Below are 19,205 nucleotides of genomic sequence, written 5' to 3'. Positions count from 1 at the left end.
AAACATGTGGGCATATGGTGTCAAAAAGTTGTGGATTTGGCTTAGAGCCACACCATGGACTTGGGAGGAGGCATTGGAATACAAATATAAACCCATATCCTTCCAAAACATAGGCTTTGAAATTTGGACTAAACCACAACCCCTCATTCTGATTTGACCTCAACTTTTCTCCCACGTGGGAAATTTTCTTTTAACTAATTAATTTTCATCTTACCTTCCTTCCTTCCTTATTTACCACAGAAGTGGAATTTCAGAATCTTGTGAAATTATCCAACAAACTAACACTCCCTTTACCCACCTGTCAAATGTTCGACGTCAAAGCTTAAAGATACACTCGAATGTTAGTTGAGTTAAACTTAATTTTAACTAAATAAAAGTTATATATGCATTACTATTCTTGTTGTGAAATCTTTTAAGAGATATTTGGTTCAGTAACTTTGTAACTTAATTTCGATGATGTTATTGTTGAAATTTGTATGTTTATCAAAAAACTCTATTAAACAAATATATATCTAAAACATAGACTTCCCGATTTCCTAACATGTTAATTCAATATCACTATTTAGTACCCTTCTTTTTATATTATTTTAATGATTATAAAAATGAATTTGGAAATTATTGTAAGATGGTAGAGTTATATATCATTTAATACCATGTTAAATGATGAGTGAAAGTGATATATGAACAATTACTTTCGTGCATTCCAAAGTTACACTTATCTTTACGCATCATTCACTTTAAAAAAAATAAAAATATAAAAAACAATTATAATTGAACAATTTAGTAAGATGAATGAATATATGTAAGTAAATTGTTACTAATTATACTGGTCTAATATTCTTTTAACCGAGTCTAAATATTTTTAACTTGATTTCTTTTCGTGGACTAAGACCTAATTTGTTGATTTCAATAATAACGTTAATGTCTTGATTTTACAATTTTTTAAAAAGGTAAATTATCTTTAAAAGACAGCTTAAACTTTACTTTTGTGCTTGTTTAGTTAGACTATACCTTCTATAAACTAACTAATTAGATATCGAAATATGGTAGGGTCAACACTACATTAGATTAGTTCGGCTAATTGTCATGCAACTGAGTTGCTAAAAAGGAGATAAAATTAGGCCAAGAAAAATGAGTGAGGATAGATTAGTCCCTAAAAGATCAACGACAAAGTCGAACACGTACAAGTTTTTAGTGCCTCAAATATTAATGTCAAACTTTAAAAGTATATATATATAATGTATATGTAATTGTCATGGAAGATCAAAGAAATCAAAGGTTTTGGGTGGGGGTTTTCTTTTCTTTTCTTTTCTTTTCTCTTCTTTTCTTTTTGTATTTAATAATGTCACTCTTTTGCAATGTTTATCCACATATATTTCATAGGGATCGGTATGACCAAATCTTTTCTCTTTTTTCTTAATTTTTTATGTATATATGATTTGATTTGTTATTCGTAGAATAAAACAATAAAATTAATGAGTATTTGTTGAACTCTTTTTATAGTTAACGGTAAAGAATTCAATTTTTAAATTTTTGATTGGTGGTGCATAATTTTATGTAAATTGAATTATACAAAATTGACGATTTTTTTGTTAAGTAATAGATGATCAACTTAATTTATAGAATCAACTTTCAACTTTTGTTTAAAGTATTTAGGTGGAACATAGATTCTCATTAAATACCAATAGTGATCTTTGTGTGTTAATATTCTTTTATAGGAGCATTGCCCTTCATAAAATATAGAGAAGAGGTTTGATTCGTGGAAATAAGAACGTGGAAATCTTTGAATTGGTAGAATAGAATATATGTTGTTTGGAATGAATTAATTTATAAAACATGAGTTTGTGTTCGATCTCGTTTGATAATTGTTTTGGCCGATTCTATTAGATAACTAATACTATTTTCATTTTTTTTTATTTTGTTATCTGTTTTCATCGAAATACTTTTAAAAAAACTAAATTTTACCTTAACACTTTCAGAATTGAAAACTTTTATAATTTGAACCTGAGATCAGCTAAACTCTTGTTGGTCTAATTAGTTGAAGGTAATATATTTGAAACAAATTTATTCATTTTATATAATTGAAATTGAAATATTGTATTATTGGAATCTTGATTTTCATCGTGTATAATTCTAATCCACACGTCGTAAAGAATTAGACTGTGAAATTTTATTGTTATTATTATTATTTTTTTTAAATGATTCCAAAAAGTATAAATCCTCCTAATTTGAGAATAATGATATGATATGATGGTTAATGCTTTTTAATCAATGCCTAAAGAATGGGAATAATGAATATTATATATTCTGAAATAAAGTTATAATTACAAAATCCACTCTTATCCCCTCACAATGGAATGCCACGTCATATATATATATATATATATATATATATATATATATATATATATATAACATTCAGCCATTCAAATATGAAGTTGGTATCTTTAAAAGCTAATTTAGGCTTAGTCTTCAATGTAAATTTCACTCTTTTATTTGACACTGACCCAACTAAGTTTATTCAAGCATACTTAATCAGCTGTAGTAAATAATTTAAGTACAATAAAAGAGTTGAGGTTTATCACATTTAAAAGAAGTATAATATGTTACCATTTGTTCATTAAATCGGACAATGAATATAAATAATACAACTATCTACAAAGTTGTTCGATAGTGTTTCTCAAACCAAATTTATTAATGATTTTGGTTCTCTATGTACGACAAGTCGAACTGTATCCAATTAAGTTCCAAATCTAATTGATAAAGAGGGTTTTTGTTTATTTCATGTATATAGTCGTGAATAACATTGACAACGAATTATAGTTACATCGTTGAAGCATTAAGTTTTTATCGCTGGCAAGCTTCAAACAATCTATATCGTCCAAAAAGGGTAAAATCCAAATGTTAGAAATGTCTTAATTTAGAGTCAGGGTGTTTTTGCAAGCTCAATATAATCTGTTGTAGTTGGAAATCTCATACTACCTAAAACATATCACCATTTAAGTTCAGTAATTTTCATACTTTAAGAAATCATTCAATTGTTTGTAAACTACCGAAATTAAGGGGAAAAAAAAGAAAAAAACACCAAACCAACATCCAAACTATATTTCATCAAATTACACCAATTTACCAGGATTACCTAATAATCAAATTAGTTTTACAAACACTTTATTAGTTTAGGAAGTTAAAGCAACTCCCAAATATTTCACTACATTTAAACAAACCCATCAAGTTTCAAACAAAATCCCAAAATTTAAAATAAACCCCCATAGTATATATATTTATTAATTTCCATTTTGATAATTTAAAAAGAAAAAAAGGAACCTTAAAAAAAAAAAAAAAAAAAAAGTATTATTATTTAGTTTATAAAAAATCCATGGATTTGGCTAATAAACTTGGTTGAACGCAAGAGAATGAAAAACGTGTAATTCTGACCACAGCGCGTGGAGCTCTATTATTTATTTATTATTTATTTTATTTTATTTTATTTTATTTATTTAATATAATATAAAATAAAATAAAATAATTTTTAAACTCTTTTTTTTCTTATTTTTTTACCAAAATAAAAAAGAAAATCAGTACAGCTATAAACCATTCCTTTATATATATATAAATTACGAAACTCAAAACTCAAAAACCTGTCTATAAATAACCCATCTCCACTTCCATTTCTTACCTCCTCTTCTTCTTCTTCTTCTTCTTCTTCTTCTTCTTCTTCTCATCAACCTTAATCTAAATTTCTTCGTCTATTTTCTACCGCCATTCCAATTCCATTACTCCTCAAGATTCCCTGCATTTTCCTCTTTCCTCCTTTCGATTTTCCCGGCCCCTGAAATTCTCCTACCTCTTATAATTATGAGGTTGATGGAAGATTTGTCTTACTCTGCCAACGAAGGCACCCCTGAAATGGACCAAACCGTGTCCCTCCACTCCAGGTTTTCCAATGCCCATCAACAACGCAAGGTTGTTGTTGTTGGCTATGCTCTTACCTCCAAGAAGACCAAGAGTTTCATGAAGCCTAAGCTTGAAGGATTAGCTAGGTATAATATGCCAAACTCCTCCCTCCCTCCATCCTTTTTTTTTTCTTTTTCTTTTTATCCTTTATTTATTTATTTTCCGTTTTATGTTATGTGATTGTTTGAGTTTCAATGTAGATGGGCTTTTGATTTTTTGATTTCTCTGGTGGCTTTGTTTTTTCCTCTTCCTTTTTCTTCTTCTATCTCTATCTCTGGTTATTGTTTCGTGGAGGAATATTCCAGAGCCGCTTACGTCGTTTTCTTATGCCTAGGGGAAGAAGGGGGAAGGGGGAAAGGGGAGGGGGAAAAAATATCAGAATGTTCCAAAAATCTCGTAATCGGAAATGGGTTGATTAATCAACTTGTATTTCTTTTGTTTTCTTTTGATTCTGAGGCCGTAATTAAGATTGGATCCTGCAAATAAAATTCTGGGATTTTTTTTTTTTTTAATAAATGGGTTCGATCAATTTCGCTATCCTCGTCTTAGACTCTCACATCACGAAGATTATTAAGTGATTGTTACTAATTTTACCTTCTATTATGTTCTCGGAAATGCAGGAATAAGGGTATATTGTTTGTTGCAATTGATCAAAATAGACCTTTGTCGGATCAGGGTCCTTTTGACATTGTTCTACACAAGGTTAGTCTTTCTTTGAAACTTTCCTCTATGGTTGTATTTCCTTGATAGAAACATTTTGATGTTTGGTGGAGAACCGTATATGTCTTTCTCAGAGTTTGATTCATAATTCTTCTTCCACCACATGTGGATTACATTACATGCATCAAGTTATTGATTTTTATTTTCCTTTTACAATTCACTGGGTCCCATTTGCTGTAGTAAGTTTTGTGTGGTGCTTATGGGTCTTCAACTCTTTCTCACAGCCCCTATTTCTCTCTTTGTTTTTCTAACACGCAGTTGTCAGGAAAAGAGTGGCGTCAGATTCTTGAGGTTGGTCTTCTTTATTGACTATCAATTTAGTTTCAGTTTGACTTGTTTTAATTTTGTATAAATTACATCTAAACCTCGTGGAATGTAATACTGTATTACCTAACTTGTATGCTATGCGACATCTAATCACATGGTTGGAGTCGAATGATCACTGACATTGGCTAATCGGCTAACTAGTTTTGATTTATAAAGCTCATCCACATCTGGCGTAATGTGCAGACTGGTTCTCTTACGTCATGAATCATGACTCAGTAGTTGAGGTCGAGGCCTTAAGGTTCCAACAAGTGAGGATGTCTCCACTTCTTACCACATGGCTGACTTGTTCAGGTTTTCTTGGAAATTTTGCCAAAACAAGACTTGGCGACTTCTGATTTTCATTAACTTTTATGGGTTCCACTGTCTTGAGTATATGGCTACCCATTTCAACATTCATTAGCCTAAAGTTAGATGGCTTCGGGGTTCCCTAATCCATTATTTCTGAATTCTGGTAGAAGTCCAATTTATAGGATTAGATTATTTAAGTCACCTCCTCCTTGTCCTCATCTCAACTGTAAGCTTGCAGTTAGACAAAATGTCATGATTTGTAAACGAGGAAAAGGTTGTGCTGGTCCTGCTGGATTATTGGGCTACAGGATTCTCAGCTACTAGAAAGTTTGAGGGTCTTCTAACTTTACCATCTTTTTTATTCAACAACTTATCATCTGACATTTAATTGTGTCTGTTTGAACTGTCTTGTTAGGATGTCCAAGTGATCTAGGATTGTGGACCATGAAAGTTATATGGCGATTGATTTCTCTAATGTTACTTTTTATACAAATTCTGTGTTTGAAAGGACTCAAACTGATACATTCTTAAATTTCACTAATGTACAATGTCAATTTTTTTAAGAAAATGTACAATGTCATTTTTCAATTGATTCTTTGTGATCAGGACAGGACAACAGAAATCATAAGTGATCTAGCTTTCTGATTGTCTTCTTCATTGTTTGAAAAGGTTTTGTAGATGTATAAAAGGAATAGTTGAACTTTTCTATTCTTTTCAATTTGCAGTAGCTGAAAATTCCTTCCTTCCTTCCTTCCTTCCTCTTCTTCTTTTTTCCAGTATTCTGGCTTACTGACCTTTTCTGATGGCCATTTGACCATGATGGACCATATACATTTGAAATTTTTGCATTAAAAATATTATGATTTCATAAAGAAAATGTCTGAAACATTTGCAAATTTAACTCCAATTTTTTTTTGTAAATGTTTGTAGGAATACAGGCAAACACACCCAGAAGTGACTGTCCTAGATCCTCCAGATGCAATACAGCATTTACACAATCGCCAGTCTATGCTTCAAGCAGTTGCTGACATGGACTTATCTTTATCCTATGGTAAATATTGAGAACTTTTTTTAAAAAAATATTTTTAAATAAATAGAAACAAATGCTTTCATTGAGAAGAAGGTGAAAGATGACGGGGTCATACAAATAATTGAGAATGTGCTGCTTGAGTTCCATACATGGTTATTACTCTCTGAAATTTACTGAATGCAAAAGGGCCTTTTTGCGATGTGCAGGCAAAGTAGGTGTTCCAAAACAATTAGTCATAAAGAAAGATGCATCATCCATTTCTGAGGCAGTGGGGAATGTCGGGCTGAAACTTCCTCTCGGTATGTATATTTATGCAATACACAGAGTCCTATGTAGTTTGTGGCATCTTTTAGACGGTCTAGTGAAGTGATTTTTGTTAGATATGCTTGTATACTTATGGAGGTTGTTGACTACAGACCAGAGTAATTCTTCTGGCTAAGGACAAATATTACAAAGTGCCTAACAAGCTTTATCCATTCTTATTTCTATCTAAGGCTTTTTGTAACTGATAGAAAATATCTCGTTAGTGTTTATCTCTTATTTTTTACGCTTTATCCTTACATATTTCTCATATTGGCATCAGTTGCTAAACCGTTGGTTGCTGATGGAAGTGAAAAATCCCATCAATTATCTTTAGCTTATGATAAGTACTCCCTCCAAAAGCTTGAGCCTCCTCTTGTTCTCCAGGAGTTTGTCAACCATGGTGAGTAATTTTAACCTTCTTCCCTTTAGTCCAAGTTACATCCATAGTTTGGGATCATGAGTTTTATTTCTGATTTGCTCTTATTTATGGTGCCAGGAGGCGTCATGTTTAAGGTCTTCATCGTTGGTGAAGCTATAAAAGTGGTCAGACGTTTTTCTTTACCAAATGTCAGCATGTGGGAGGTATTGAAAAATGCTGGCATTTATCATTTCCCAAGAGTTTCTCATGCTGCGGCATCTGCTGATGATGCTGATCTAGATCCTTGTGTTGCTGGTAAGTCTTCAAATTTGAAGAATTTCCCTTTGACACCTTAGACGTCTTCCTCTACTCTTTTATTTTACTTCAAGAGATTAGGATCAGTGACTGTGTTCGCAGCATATGTATCATGTGTTTGATTGAATACTTTGAAGGAAAGTGGAGACATCTTTTGTTAAGAAAATTGCAATTTCATAATGAGATTTAACTCTCTACTTGCAGAACTTCCTCCACGACCACTCTTAGAGAGACTAGCAAAGGAACTCAGACGTAGACTGGTAGGGCTGTTGCTCATTTTCCTCATTTTTCTTAGGGCAAATCATGTGGTGGTAAAAATAGATTGTGGCATATAGTCATGTTGTTTACCTGTATGCAGGGACTTCGTTTATTCAACCTGGATATCATTCGAGAGTATGGAACTAGAGATCACTATTATGTCATTGATATCAACTACTTCCCTGGTGAGTGGTTTACCATTTATTTACATGAAATCGATTTTGCATCAATCAAGTTTGTTAATGATGGTTTGAAGCTTTTGTTGTGGTTGTAGGATATGGGAAAATGCCGGAATATGAGCACATATTCACAGACTTCCTGTTGGGCTTGGTGCAAAGCAAGTACAAGAAGAGAACAACGTACTAGAAAATTCTTTAATTCTCATATGGTCACGTTCAGCACTCTCCAGATTATATTACAGAACTCTAGAATGAATAAGCGGCACAAGGGCCACTCTAGCAACTCATACAATCTTTTACTTGGCTGAAGAACAAGGACAGGGATAGGGACAGGGACGGGGAGAAGCTTTAGCTAGTAGGTGGTATGGTATGAAATGGATTACTTAAATCTCTGTTCTTTGGCTTTTTAGCCAATTATCTAATGTTATGGCTCGCTCACAAAGTTGAGGAGTATGCGGTTTGGAAGGTGTAAATATGCTTTTTTAACTTTGCATTAATTAGCCCAAATTTGAAACTAATTCTCTCTGGGGTCCTCTGTTCGCTTTTGTTGTTGGGAGGTTACTAGAAAATGGCTGTAAATATTTCTAAGATAGAAGAAGGAAAGTGTTAAGGATCGAATGTAAATTTTGATTTAGAAGAATCAATTAACGAAATGTGTTTTTATAATGGCAATGGGCAGGTGAGATCGTTATATGATTGTTGATTGAAAAGATTTTATAGAAGATTTCTCTCGCCATCTTCATCGAATTTTTTACCCTTACAATATTGAAAACCAAAACAGAGATCACAATTATGAACTTGCTTCAATATTACAGGCCTTTGTTGTATGTAAGAGACGAACAAATTAGCCTTTAACTAATGGTCAAGGGTTGAAATATCTTTTTCAATCGGAGGTGTTTGGTAAAAATTTATGTGCATGCTTAACTTCGTTTGATCCTTTAACCAATTATTTTAGTTCATCCTCTTAATGTCAAACATGACGTATGGGAGAAAGGTGATGATTCAAACCTAACCTCCATAGATCCTTTTAATCAGTAAATCAAAGTTATGTACAAGAAAAGAAGAACTTATTAATATTTCATGTGACGCAATTAAACCAATAAATTTATCCCAACAGGGAAAATTATAAAAAAGTAATGAAAAAAAGATAGGGTTTGTTGGGTTTACTGTAGGAGTGTAGTAGCCAGCCATGAAAGTATGTTTCCAGATTCAGAAATCTTGTAATATACGAAAACCAGAATTTTCTGAAACCTTTTTTCTGACATTACTGCTTCCTCTTTCCTCTCTCTCTCTCTCTCTCTCTCTTCTCTTCACTCTTCATTTTCATCTCATTAATACCTCTCTATTTCTCTTCTCTCTCTCTTCTCTCACTTTCAAAGTCCCATTACATTTTCCTTTTTTCTTTCCCTTTACAATCACCAAATCTCTCCATATTTCATCAGCCACTGATGACTTCCTTCCCTTACTGTCATGAGAAACAGTGGACAATCCCCAGGAACCTAACGTCTTTACACTCCTTGTAATATAGATCAGTTATTAATCTCGTTATCAATTAGTTATAAGATTGAGTCTCAATACAAAAGACACGGAAATTCAAGCATTTGTAAAAACACAACAGAATGAAACTTGGGAAGAGAAGAAGTGATGATTTTCCATCTTTTTGATCTTTACAAGTTACCGTTTATATTAAAAAAAGAAGAAGAAATGAAAGAAAATCAAAATTCAAGGGTTGAAGATGAAATTTCCACATTTGCATTTCCAGCTTATAGGCTTATAATTAGAGGTCTCATCTTCACTAGATAAAGCAACATCATGTTTTGAATGATCAGAGAAATATCTCCTACTACTTCTTCTTCTTCTTCTTCCTTTTTTTTGATTCTGATTTGAATCATGTAATGCCACTGGTACTTGTACTGCTTCGCAATGTCCTCCACATTCCATACACTTCCTTCTACAGCTTGGTGGCCTTGACCCTATTTGATTCCTCATCATCATCCCCATCTTCTCCTCCTCCTCCTCCGTCGCTACCGCCACCGTCTCTGCTGACTTCCTTTCTCCCTCCATTGCTTGAATTCCCCTACCTACAATATCCTTACAACTAAAAAACTCAACAATCTCTATTAAAAAAAAAAAAAAAAAAAAGCTCAACTTTTACAATGACTTACCTTCAATGGATGTGACAAGAATGAGAATGAAAACAGAGAGGAACAGCAAGAGAATTGAAACATGTTTGTTTCTGTTTCTGTGCCAAATTTGAAAGCTGCCCATCTTTTTTCAGTTAAAAAGTGGATATGGGTTTTAAAGGTTAAAGGGAATGGAAAGACGAAGAAGTGTTTAAATAAGAAACGAGATGAAGAATTTTGATGACAGAACCAAAAAAGAAAAGAAAAGGGGTAAAATGAAAGAAAAAGAGTATCAGAGATTGAGTGAGTGCCCACTCTATAATTCAAATTGACCCATCATTTTTAACTTTTTTATATATATGTGAATATGAAGGTAGTACAAGCAATAATCCAAAGAAGAAAAGGGAAGGACATCAGCCTCGTTTCATGAGCCAACGTTCTGTTCTTTTTACATAAGAAAGAAAAGGAACTGTGTGTACTGATGAATTTCAGAAGGGGGAAAAAAGAAAACAAAGAAAAAATATCAAATTTTTATGTATATAATCACAAATCTCCAGCTGGGTTTTTCGTTGCCTTTTCATTTTCTTTCATTTTGTCTCCCTTTTTTTTAAATGGATAGAATCTTGGCCAGTTCCATTTCTACACGCCAAATTATTTGGTCCCTTTTTCTTTGAGAGAAGACTGTCTTTTGAGTTTTTATCTGTTTTCGAAACTATTGTTGAGGATTGTTGTAGAGGAACCATTGAACGCTTTTGAACATCGCTCGTTTTGGCTGCTTTTAAAAGGGGATTTCTTTTGAATAGCTAAGATTTTTCTAGTTCTTTCCATTGTTAATGGTTACTCAATCGTCTTTATTGGTCACGACCGTCATTATAAGTTTTAGCTCGTAAACTAGATTAGTGGTTTTTCCAAGATAAATAGATGTGCGTATGGAATCCTAACATCTTTTTCTTGTCCTATGTCAAAACAATTTTTAAAAAATGGACTCAATTCAAATACTCCATTTGAATTTATTTGAAAATTTTTGTTGTTAAAATATGACAGTAACACAGCATATTTCAATTGGTTTAAAATATGTATCAGTCGACACATGTTATCGAACTATGAAAAAATTATTAAAACCGAAAAAAGAGTACTTCAAGGTGGATGAATTTCACATCACATTGTGTTAACCAAAATATGAGTATGCGAGGAAGAAGAATACTTTTGCATTGATTGGCAGCAACAATTTTCAAATGTCTACCAGCATGGCCTCCTTTGATAACAATGTAACTTTTGAGATATATTCAATTTTATTCTTTAAAATATTATTGGTTCGATTTTAGTATTTTTAATAAATTTTAAATTTAGTAGGTCAAAATTGTTTAATCTTTATTGAAATTGGTCAAATAATAATAATGATTTTCTTACATGTGAAAATGTTTCTAAATTTTAAGTAAGATATGTCCGTAAATAGCAAAAAAACAAAACAAAAATCGACCCTAAATAAACTAACTAGTAGTAGTGGTCAAATTTAAAATTTCATAAAAATTAAAATTTAACCTTACATTTTAACTCATTCATTTAAAACTTATATTTGGAAAAGAAACTAAAGTAAACAAAGAAAATTATAGTTGGAAAAGTAATATTTTTAAGTTTAATTTTAAAAAACCAAATGGTTGCCAAATATAGTCGAATTTCAAATTAATCTTTCTTGCTCTGGGGATTGATTCCTTATTTGGGCAAGGGTGGGAAGGGTTGTTTTTCACTTTAATTTTAGGAACCGAGGATGCGGATGTGAATTGTAATCTTTGGTTCCCTCTTCGATCTCCTCTCGCATGGAGCCCTCGCCCTCGACCCCGACCACCTTATTTTTTTCCCCTTTCAATGTAAAACCTAAATGTATATTTAACTCTCTTGTTTCTCTACACACGAAAAAAGAAAAAATGTGAACAATAAAAGAAAATTGTGGAAAATTGATCGTACAACCTTTTAAAACAAATAATTTAATCTTCAAAGTTAGAGAAATAATCTTAAACGATTCATAAACTCTTCTAACCAACAATATATAATCGACAACAAAAATGATGATCTAGATAAACTTTTTTAACGTATACACAAGTCTCTAATAATCTACACTTTCTTACTTTTTACACAGCTTCATTCTGGTTGTTAACTTACTTCAAAGAGAGAGCAACAATATATAATAAACAAATAACGAGAGAGTTTTGGGAAGCAAAAAAAAAAAGAAAAGTCATAATTTATAGGTTTGATTAGCAAATTATGATCATATGGAAAAAGGATGCGAAGAGAATGTGAATGTTTTTTTTTCTTACTTTTTCTTGAAATTAGAACACAAGATGATGAAAAAGGAAAGGGAGTTTTCAAATGGAAAATGCAGAGATGAAACGTGTGCAGATTTGGGACTCGAAAAATAATGAAAACTCTTTCAGACAGTAAAAAAACAAAGAATCACACACAGACCCAATCCTTTTTTCTTTCTTCATCTGTCTCAATCTCACATTTGATTTATACATATAAATGTATATCTATAACCATTGGTTTTTCCTTTTCCTTCTCCTTTTTGTTTCTTTTAAGAAGCTGCTGCTGGTTGATCTTTAAGGAAGATAATGCATGTGTGGTCTGATGATTTGTTCAAAACAAGGGGTTTCTCTTTTCCCTTTTCCCATGGAAATTACACCCATTTCTTTAATTAAACTTGTTTGGTAGTATGCTAGTTTAGATTGACTTACTGTTGCATATAGTTCAATATGTCATCATAGTTGAATATTGATGAAAATTGATGTATGGGAGTTGAGTTGAGTTTTAGATTTTGGTTTAGGATTTGATAGTTAGCACGTATGTAGAGTATACCAAGCTAAAAAATGAAAACACGTTGGATCATACCATTATACTCATGAACAATTAGTTTTTTGTTACAGATTCGTGATGTTCTTTGTGATTGATCGTCATTTTCATGACGAATATATTGAATATTTATATATCTACGTAAAAGAAAGGATTGGGTATAATAAGTGAAATAAATTAAGTATGTCACTTATAATTTATATATGGATAATTAATCTCTCATTGGAATGATTAAAGTTATTTGAAATAAGTTATAATGATTCTTTCTTTCTGATGTAACATATGTTATCGATTTATTTGTTGGAAGTTTGTTGTTTGGAAATAAACGACAAATGGTAATATAAGATAGGAATCAAATGTTTTTCTATCCTTCAAATATGTACGGTGCCAATTTGGGTTAATTGTAGTCAGTAGTTTACGATTTGAAACCTAAAATTTAAGTTTTGTTTTAGTTTGGTTATTAGATTTCAATATTTACATTTTTAATTTTAATTTATTTTATATATTAAATATTTGGTTTAAATTCAATCTTAACCTTTTGTAGTGATTAAAAATAATAAAACTTAATCATTTATAATTCTTTTGAATTAAGTAGTAAATATAGATGAAATGAGTATATAATGAGAGAAATTTTAAAGAGAATCTTAAATTAAGAACAAACAAATTTTGCAATATTTTAGAATCAACAAAGTAAAAAATAAGAAATTGATGCCTGATATTTTTAAATATAATAATAAAAATAAGACTTAAATTTTGTCTTAAATGATAACAATTTTTTAAAATTATCTACGAATATAACAAAGTATTACGATCCCAATATAATAAATTAGGATATAATAATATAGTTATAAATGTTAATTTATTTTAGTTTTTTGATATTTAATTTATTTTACGTTATTTAAGTAAGTTTGAGTAAGAAATAAGTTATTATTATCGTAGATTATTATGATTGAGTTATAATATTTTATGTTTATGGTGTTGGTTATTTTAATTTGAATTATAATAATAATCGTTTGCAGTAGATTATTTGAGTCCGAAAAGAAAATGATAAATACTCCAATGGATTAATAAAAGATTTTTAAATAGTATTTACTTGAAAATTTTGTTTTCATGTATTTTTTCTAAGAAGAAACGATGGTCTCTTGACAATTTTCCAACTCGGGACCCGACCCGCCAAGAAATATCCATTCGAAACTCGTCGACGGAGAGGAGATATTTTCTTGAACTTTTTTTGTTCGAGTAAGCAAAAGGAAACTTGTTGATTTTCCAAATTCTTAAAAAAAGGGATTAAGAATTGGTGGTAGAGAATTTGCAGTTTCGACGTCCACATTTTTCACTCATCAGATTGCATATGACTAATTTACTACTACTTCACCACCAAGCTTCTGCCTCTCCCTGGCTCCAATTTTCATGATGGGAACATGTTTTAGGCCAAATCTCAAGTGGGGTTTTCAAATTCAGACTCATTCCCTCAAGAATTCCCCTTCCAAGCTTTCCCCATATGCCTGTTAGTCCCCTTTTCCCTTAACCACTTCATGATTTTGTGTTTTGACGTCGATTCATATCTGGGTTTATAGTTATGAGATATAGAGCTTGTTTTTAGTTATTTTGATTCTGTAATTCATCGAACTTCATCGTTCTCTCTATTGGGTTTTACATTTTTAAGCTTACATTGTTCTGCTTTTTATACGTTTTAAGTTGTTTTGCGATTATCTCGATCATTTGAAGATGGAAAATTTTTGGGGTTTATTTGGGAATTTGGATTGAAGATGATGAACATCCCGCCAAAATCTTGCTCCGGAACGGTTATATATGTATACATCTGTTACATGTCCTGAATTTACACTTGTTTAAGTTTTTGGGGGATTGTTAGGCTCTGAAATTTTCCTCAAGGACTACTGACTACCACTGGACTGATTATGAAGTGAATTTTCGATGATCTATCTTTAATTTGTTTTTCTCCTGCATGGATACGAGTGAGAAAGAGCCTCATTTCTTAATATATATATAAATTGAATCGTCTTTTTAAGGTTATATGACGATATTGGCATTGGGAATGCATTGATAAGTTAGGCTGGTAAAGTGAAACTCCTTTGGATGGGAATGGTATTTTTTAGACCTATGGGGATATCTTCACTCTTATATCCTTCCTTTCAAGAAGGATAAATTGATCCTTTGACTTGATCATATCCATATTTGAGCTTTTTATTGGAACGCTTCGTAATGCCTGCATCTTCACAGATAAGAATCGTAGGTAGCATACGCTATTTTTTGTTGGAATTTGCCTCTCTTTTGGCACTTACAATTTAGCTACCCTCGTTTACCAATAGAGGTATTTTTTCTTATTATTATCTGATAGGATCATCTTTTATATTTGGTTTCACCATATATGGTTTTTGTTTCCTATAAAAGAATAAAATTAGAATACTAGTTATAGTCTCTAATTTGGTTCAGTTCTACATTTTAAAACAGCTAAAGGCAGGGAAGCCGCCTTTAATTCAGGAAGACTTTCCTTCTTCTCAAGTATTTGTGAAGAAGGAGAATCTATACCTAGAGAAACCTTGAAAACATACACTTGCTTGTCTGAAGCTCCACAAACCTCGCCCGATGATCTGTTAAATTTGGAAGAGATTGAGGTTAGCCCTTTGCAATGAACTTCACAACACAAAACCCACACGTAATCTTGACATCACCTAGTTATTTGCTTTTGATAGGATGGATTTCATATGTTATCGTGGGTTTATTATTCTTATCTTTCAGATGAACAGTGGGGCAAAGTCACTTAGTTCTTTGCATTATGGGATTAAAAGTACCAGGCCGTCCAAGGTAGAGGACAATTTTTCTTCCCCTACGAGCATGCCTACTGGCAAGGCGTCACCTTTTGGCATCTTAATGGAAAACCTTGATGTTTTGGAGGAAACTTTTGCTGAATCAGGCATGCTCAGCTTGGAAAGAGATATTGTGCTGCAACTAACGAAACTTGGAGCTTTGGAGTTTTTTAATACCTGTCTATCTAGGACTCTTAAAACTTCAAGTTTTCATGATTTGTCAGACTTACCCGTTGAGGATGGTGAAGATCATAATGTAAACCAGAAAACTAATGACCAGAATTGCGATGTCACAGTTTACTCTGGAAAAAGAGCAGGAAGAAGATCAGTAAAAAAGAGAGCAATGGATAATGCTGATAAAGTTGCTTCCAGGCCGCTGGCTACAAGAGCTGTTAAAGAAAAAATCCACAGTTCGACTATATTTTCGAGAAAAAAATCATCTAATTCTAGTAAAAGAAGACTGGTTGTTGCAAGAAATGAAGCTGAAATGTCCACAGGGATTAAGGTCGATACATCTTTGATGTTTGCACAATCATCTTTTCGATACATATTATGCTAACATTGCTAAGCTTCTATCTCATTCCAGGTAGTTGCAAATTTAGAAAGAATTAGAGAAACCTTAGAAAAGGAATCTGGAAGAATAGCAAGCATGAGTTGTTGGGCCGAAGCTGCCAGCGTTGATATAAAAGACCTGCAGAAACAGTTACAATTTGGTTGGTTCTGCCGGGATGAGCTTTTAAGGAGCACTAATTCATTAGTTCTGTTCCTTGCAAAGAAATACCGATGCTCTGGGTTACCAATGGAGGACTTGGTTCAGGTCTATTCATTACTGTTCTATGAGAAACCTGAGTGCTTTGAATTTCAATGTATATATTCTTTTAAGTTTTGCTTTTTGAAAGAGTATGTGACATTTTTTCCCTTTGTTTAATCATTGATAATGGGTTATCATTTACAAGTTCCATTTTTATCTTGTATGAAACCAAATTTATAACACCATCTAATGGAGATGAAAAGCAGATAATGGTCTTTTCAGCCTACCACCGTAAATTTAGACGAGATTTGTGTTTGATGGTTAAGTATTTCATCAAATTAATGCTCAATGAGGAAATTGATGTCAACATATAAATATGCAAATTTTGAATACTGATGCCTTGCGGATAGAAATTCATTTCTCAAAAGAAATCATAAGGAAAATGCAAGAGCTTATGCATCTTGATATTTGTTTTCTCTTGGATTCGTAGGCAGGAGCCCTTGGTGTGCTGCAAGGTGTTGAAAGGTTTGACCCTAAAAGGGGTTTTAGATTCTCAACGTATATTCAATACTGGATAAGGAAATCAATGTCAAGAGTTGTGGCACGAAATTCAAGGGGAATTCAAATTCCAGTATGATTTCTTTTACACCAGGAGGCGAATTTCATAAAAATTTTCATATTCATGTATAGCTGACTCATCCTTATAATTCTTTGTAGTGGTCATTAACCAAGGCAATAAATCAGATACAAAAAGCGCGAAAAGTGTTGAACCAAGGTGGTAGGAGATATTCCGACGACGATATAGCAAGGGCTACTGGACTTCCTCTAGCCAAGGTTAGAGTTGCCAGCAACTGTTTAAAAGTTGTGGGTTCGGTTGATCAGAAGATGGGTGATGGACTAAATATGAAATATATGGTATGATTTGTTCGCTCTCTTGTTCCCTCTGTTATTGAAGATTTCATTAGCTCCCTACTTACTGTTTGAACTTACTAGACAACTCGGGCATGTTTTGTCTATTTTGTTTTTCTCTCTCATATGTTGATGGGAAATTGTCAAAAATAGCAAAATTGATAAAATATGTACACTTCATACAAAAAAATAAGTGAAATATAGAGGGTAAATAGTTTGTTTTTATATTATTTTTTTAAAAACCCCTGTGTTTGTTAATTGAGAGCGAAGATTTTGTTTAGTGAAGTTGGTTCATCAAAAGCTTATATATTGTTCAAAATGGCAACGCCAGCTTGTAAAGTTGAACTAACTTAAAACGATCGCATTTAAAATATCCCTTCGCAGACTTTTACCATGGGAGAGAAAATCTTAAGAACAATATTTTCCTCTGGATGTTACAGATTACAGAACATACGAAAACTCTGATTTGATATAATTTTCTTATGGTACAGGAATTTACAGCTGATACGTCAATACAGAGCCCAGAAGAGACTGTGAAGCGAAAACTGATGAAGAAAGACATCTTTAATATTCTTCAAGGGTTGGAATCAAGGGAGAGGCAGGTCCTGGTGCTGCGTTACGGACTTATGGATTTCCAGCCCAAGTCGCTGGAGGAAATTGGAAAACTTCTGCACGTAAGCAAGGAATGGGTTCGAAAAATAGAAAAGAAAGCCATGACAAAGCTGAAGAATGAAGAGACTGTGAAGAACTTGAGCCATTACTTGGATTGATCTACTTCTTTCAAGCATGAGAACCTCCAGTCTTTCAAAATTTGCAGCCGGGCGAAGAAGCCAAGGGGTTCGCATTGTGCTTTCGGGCCACACTAACAAAATTGGTTACAATGAGCATATCTCAATCCTCAACGATTTTCACTAAGCAAAGAATTCTGTACAGTTCCGTCGTGATCCATTACACACCAGCCTCTACACCACTGAAACATCAACCCATCTGGTTGCTGGTTCATGTTTTTTGCTGTAAATTATGATCTTTATTTCCATCATGCATTGATGGGACTGTACATAGAGATATGCACTTGAACATGGCCAAACCTTTCATATACATATATATACATGCATCATATAAAGCCACTTTAAGCCATATGGGACAACATGTATTAAATTGTATTTCACATACAGGGCAATTCATGCCATTGCTATAGAGGTGTATGTCTGGATGAGCATAGTATATTTATTAATACATAATTTATTTTAAGCTTTTGTATTCACATGTGACTTCAGGGCAGATTCATGACTTTGCTTACATTTCTTTACTGAGAAGAAATTTGAAGGACTGTACAATACTTTTCTTGCTTGAGAAGGAATGGACAGATGAAATTGTGAATTGAGAGAGAAAGCTGTTTGGTTTGACAACGTTGGTAAAGCATGCTTTTGTCCTGGTCAAAATTGAATGCTATAATTCATTGTTATCAACTGCTTTCCCTGATGAAGGGGAAAGCTGACACCAAAGTGGACTGCAGAGACGTATGCTAAAACGTACTGATGGTAGAAGATTAAACTATTGGAAGGTGGAAAACAACGTCTCTCTCTCTCTCTCTCGGTTAAATTGATGAGAAAACAGGTTGATTTCAATTACTTCGAGTAGAAATCGTCTCAAAATTTAGAAGTTTGAAGTATTTTTAAACAATAGCTTTGAAGCAATTGTTGTTGAGTTTACGATCAGGAAAATGTTTACAATTTTAGGGATACTTTTTATAGTTAAACTTTTTTCTTACTTCGACCGTTACAAAGGGAGTAATCAAAATATCAATTTTTATGATGGTAATTAATTTGTGAGCTTCAGTGGAATTGACATATGACAAAAGTTTGACAACATACATTTCTTTGAGAATGTAACACTTCTTGCAAAAACAAAAATTTATGACCAGTGCAATGTGTCTATTACATTACCAAATCAAACTATGCTAGATTCTCACATCCTAATTCAATGGACATGTCACATCATATTTGGTAATTGTT

General features: G+C 32.6%; 3 protein-coding genes across 5 annotated transcripts; 2 read left to right on the top strand and 1 right to left on the bottom strand.

Annotated features, from left to right (window-relative positions):
* The first annotated feature begins 3,601 nt into the window (after positions 1-3,601).
* On the top strand, positions 3,602-8,423 carry LOC103488158 (inositol-tetrakisphosphate 1-kinase 3). Of its 3 annotated transcripts, none has more exons than XM_008446756.2 (10): positions 3,602-4,040; positions 4,575-4,656; positions 4,933-4,965; positions 6,220-6,340; positions 6,526-6,618; positions 6,903-7,022; positions 7,119-7,295; positions 7,500-7,555; positions 7,654-7,738; positions 7,828-8,423. In XM_008446756.2, the coding sequence occupies exons 1-10, from the start codon at positions 3,856-3,858 to the stop codon at positions 7,917-7,919; spliced, it is 1,044 nt and encodes a 347-aa protein (XP_008444978.1). In that variant the 5' UTR covers positions 3,602-3,855; the 3' UTR covers positions 7,920-8,423. The 3 variants fall into 3 exon arrangements, with proteins under 3 accessions (XP_008444978.1, XP_050938239.1, XP_008444979.1); XM_051082282.1 differs by lacking the exon at positions 3,602-4,040 and adding an exon at positions 5,185-5,249; XM_008446757.3 differs by lacking the exons at positions 3,602-4,040; positions 4,575-4,656 and adding an exon at positions 5,185-5,292 and having other exon boundaries at positions 4,948-4,965.
* Positions 8,424-9,352: 929 nt separating this feature from the next.
* LOC103488159 (EPIDERMAL PATTERNING FACTOR-like protein 2) lies at positions 9,353-10,354 on the bottom strand. The gene is made up of 2 exons (XM_008446758.3): positions 9,898-10,354; positions 9,353-9,813 (listed from the first exon to the last, which is right to left on the bottom strand). Exons 1-2 carry the CDS (start codon positions 9,998-10,000, stop codon positions 9,455-9,457), a joined length of 462 nt encoding a protein of 153 aa, XP_008444980.1. The 5' UTR covers positions 10,001-10,354; the 3' UTR covers positions 9,353-9,454.
* A 3,604-nt stretch (positions 10,355-13,958) lies between these two features.
* On the top strand, positions 13,959-18,454 carry LOC103488161 (RNA polymerase sigma factor sigC). The gene is made up of 7 exons (XM_008446759.3): positions 13,959-14,209; positions 15,175-15,338; positions 15,463-16,035; positions 16,117-16,347; positions 16,772-16,912; positions 16,999-17,196; positions 17,682-18,454. Exons 1-7 carry the CDS (start codon positions 14,113-14,115, stop codon positions 17,958-17,960), a joined length of 1,683 nt encoding a protein of 560 aa, XP_008444981.1. The 5' UTR covers positions 13,959-14,112; the 3' UTR covers positions 17,961-18,454.
* Positions 18,455-19,205: the final 751 nt, after the last annotated feature.

This window comes from Cucumis melo, chromosome 3, assembly GCF_025177605.1.
Source record: "Cucumis melo cultivar AY chromosome 3, USDA_Cmelo_AY_1.0, whole genome shotgun sequence".
Taxonomy (NCBI): Eukaryota; Viridiplantae; Streptophyta; class Magnoliopsida; order Cucurbitales; family Cucurbitaceae; genus Cucumis; species Cucumis melo.
This window is presented reverse-complemented; position numbering and strand designations above follow the sequence as displayed.

Bases quoted from the DNA above. Each gene is read 5' to 3' on its own strand.
- LOC103488159 (XM_008446758.3), bottom strand. From the start codon at position 10,000: ATGGGCAGCTTTCAAATTTGGCACAGAAACAGAAACAAACATGTTTCA. The intron at 9,814-9,897 runs GTAAGTCATTGT...AGGATATTGTAG, and splicing joins TCTTGTCACATCCATTGAAG to GTAGGGGAATTCAAGCAATG.
- LOC103488161 (XM_008446759.3), top strand. From the start codon at position 14,113: ATGATGGGAACATGTTTTAGGCCAAATCTCAAGTGGGGTTTTCAAATT. The intron at 16,036-16,116 runs GTCGATACATCT...ATCTCATTCCAG, and splicing joins AAATGTCCACAGGGATTAAG to GTAGTTGCAAATTTAGAAAG. The intron at 17,197-17,681 runs GTATGATTTGTT...CTTATGGTACAG, and splicing joins GACTAAATATGAAATATATG to GAATTTACAGCTGATACGTC.
- LOC103488158 (XM_008446756.2), top strand. From the start codon at position 3,856: ATGAGGTTGATGGAAGATTTGTCTTACTCTGCCAACGAAGGCACCCCT. The intron at 4,657-4,932 runs GTTAGTCTTTCT...TCTAACACGCAG, and splicing joins TTGACATTGTTCTACACAAG to TTGTCAGGAAAAGAGTGGCG. The intron at 7,023-7,118 runs GTGAGTAATTTT...TTATGGTGCCAG, and splicing joins CCAGGAGTTTGTCAACCATG to GAGGCGTCATGTTTAAGGTC.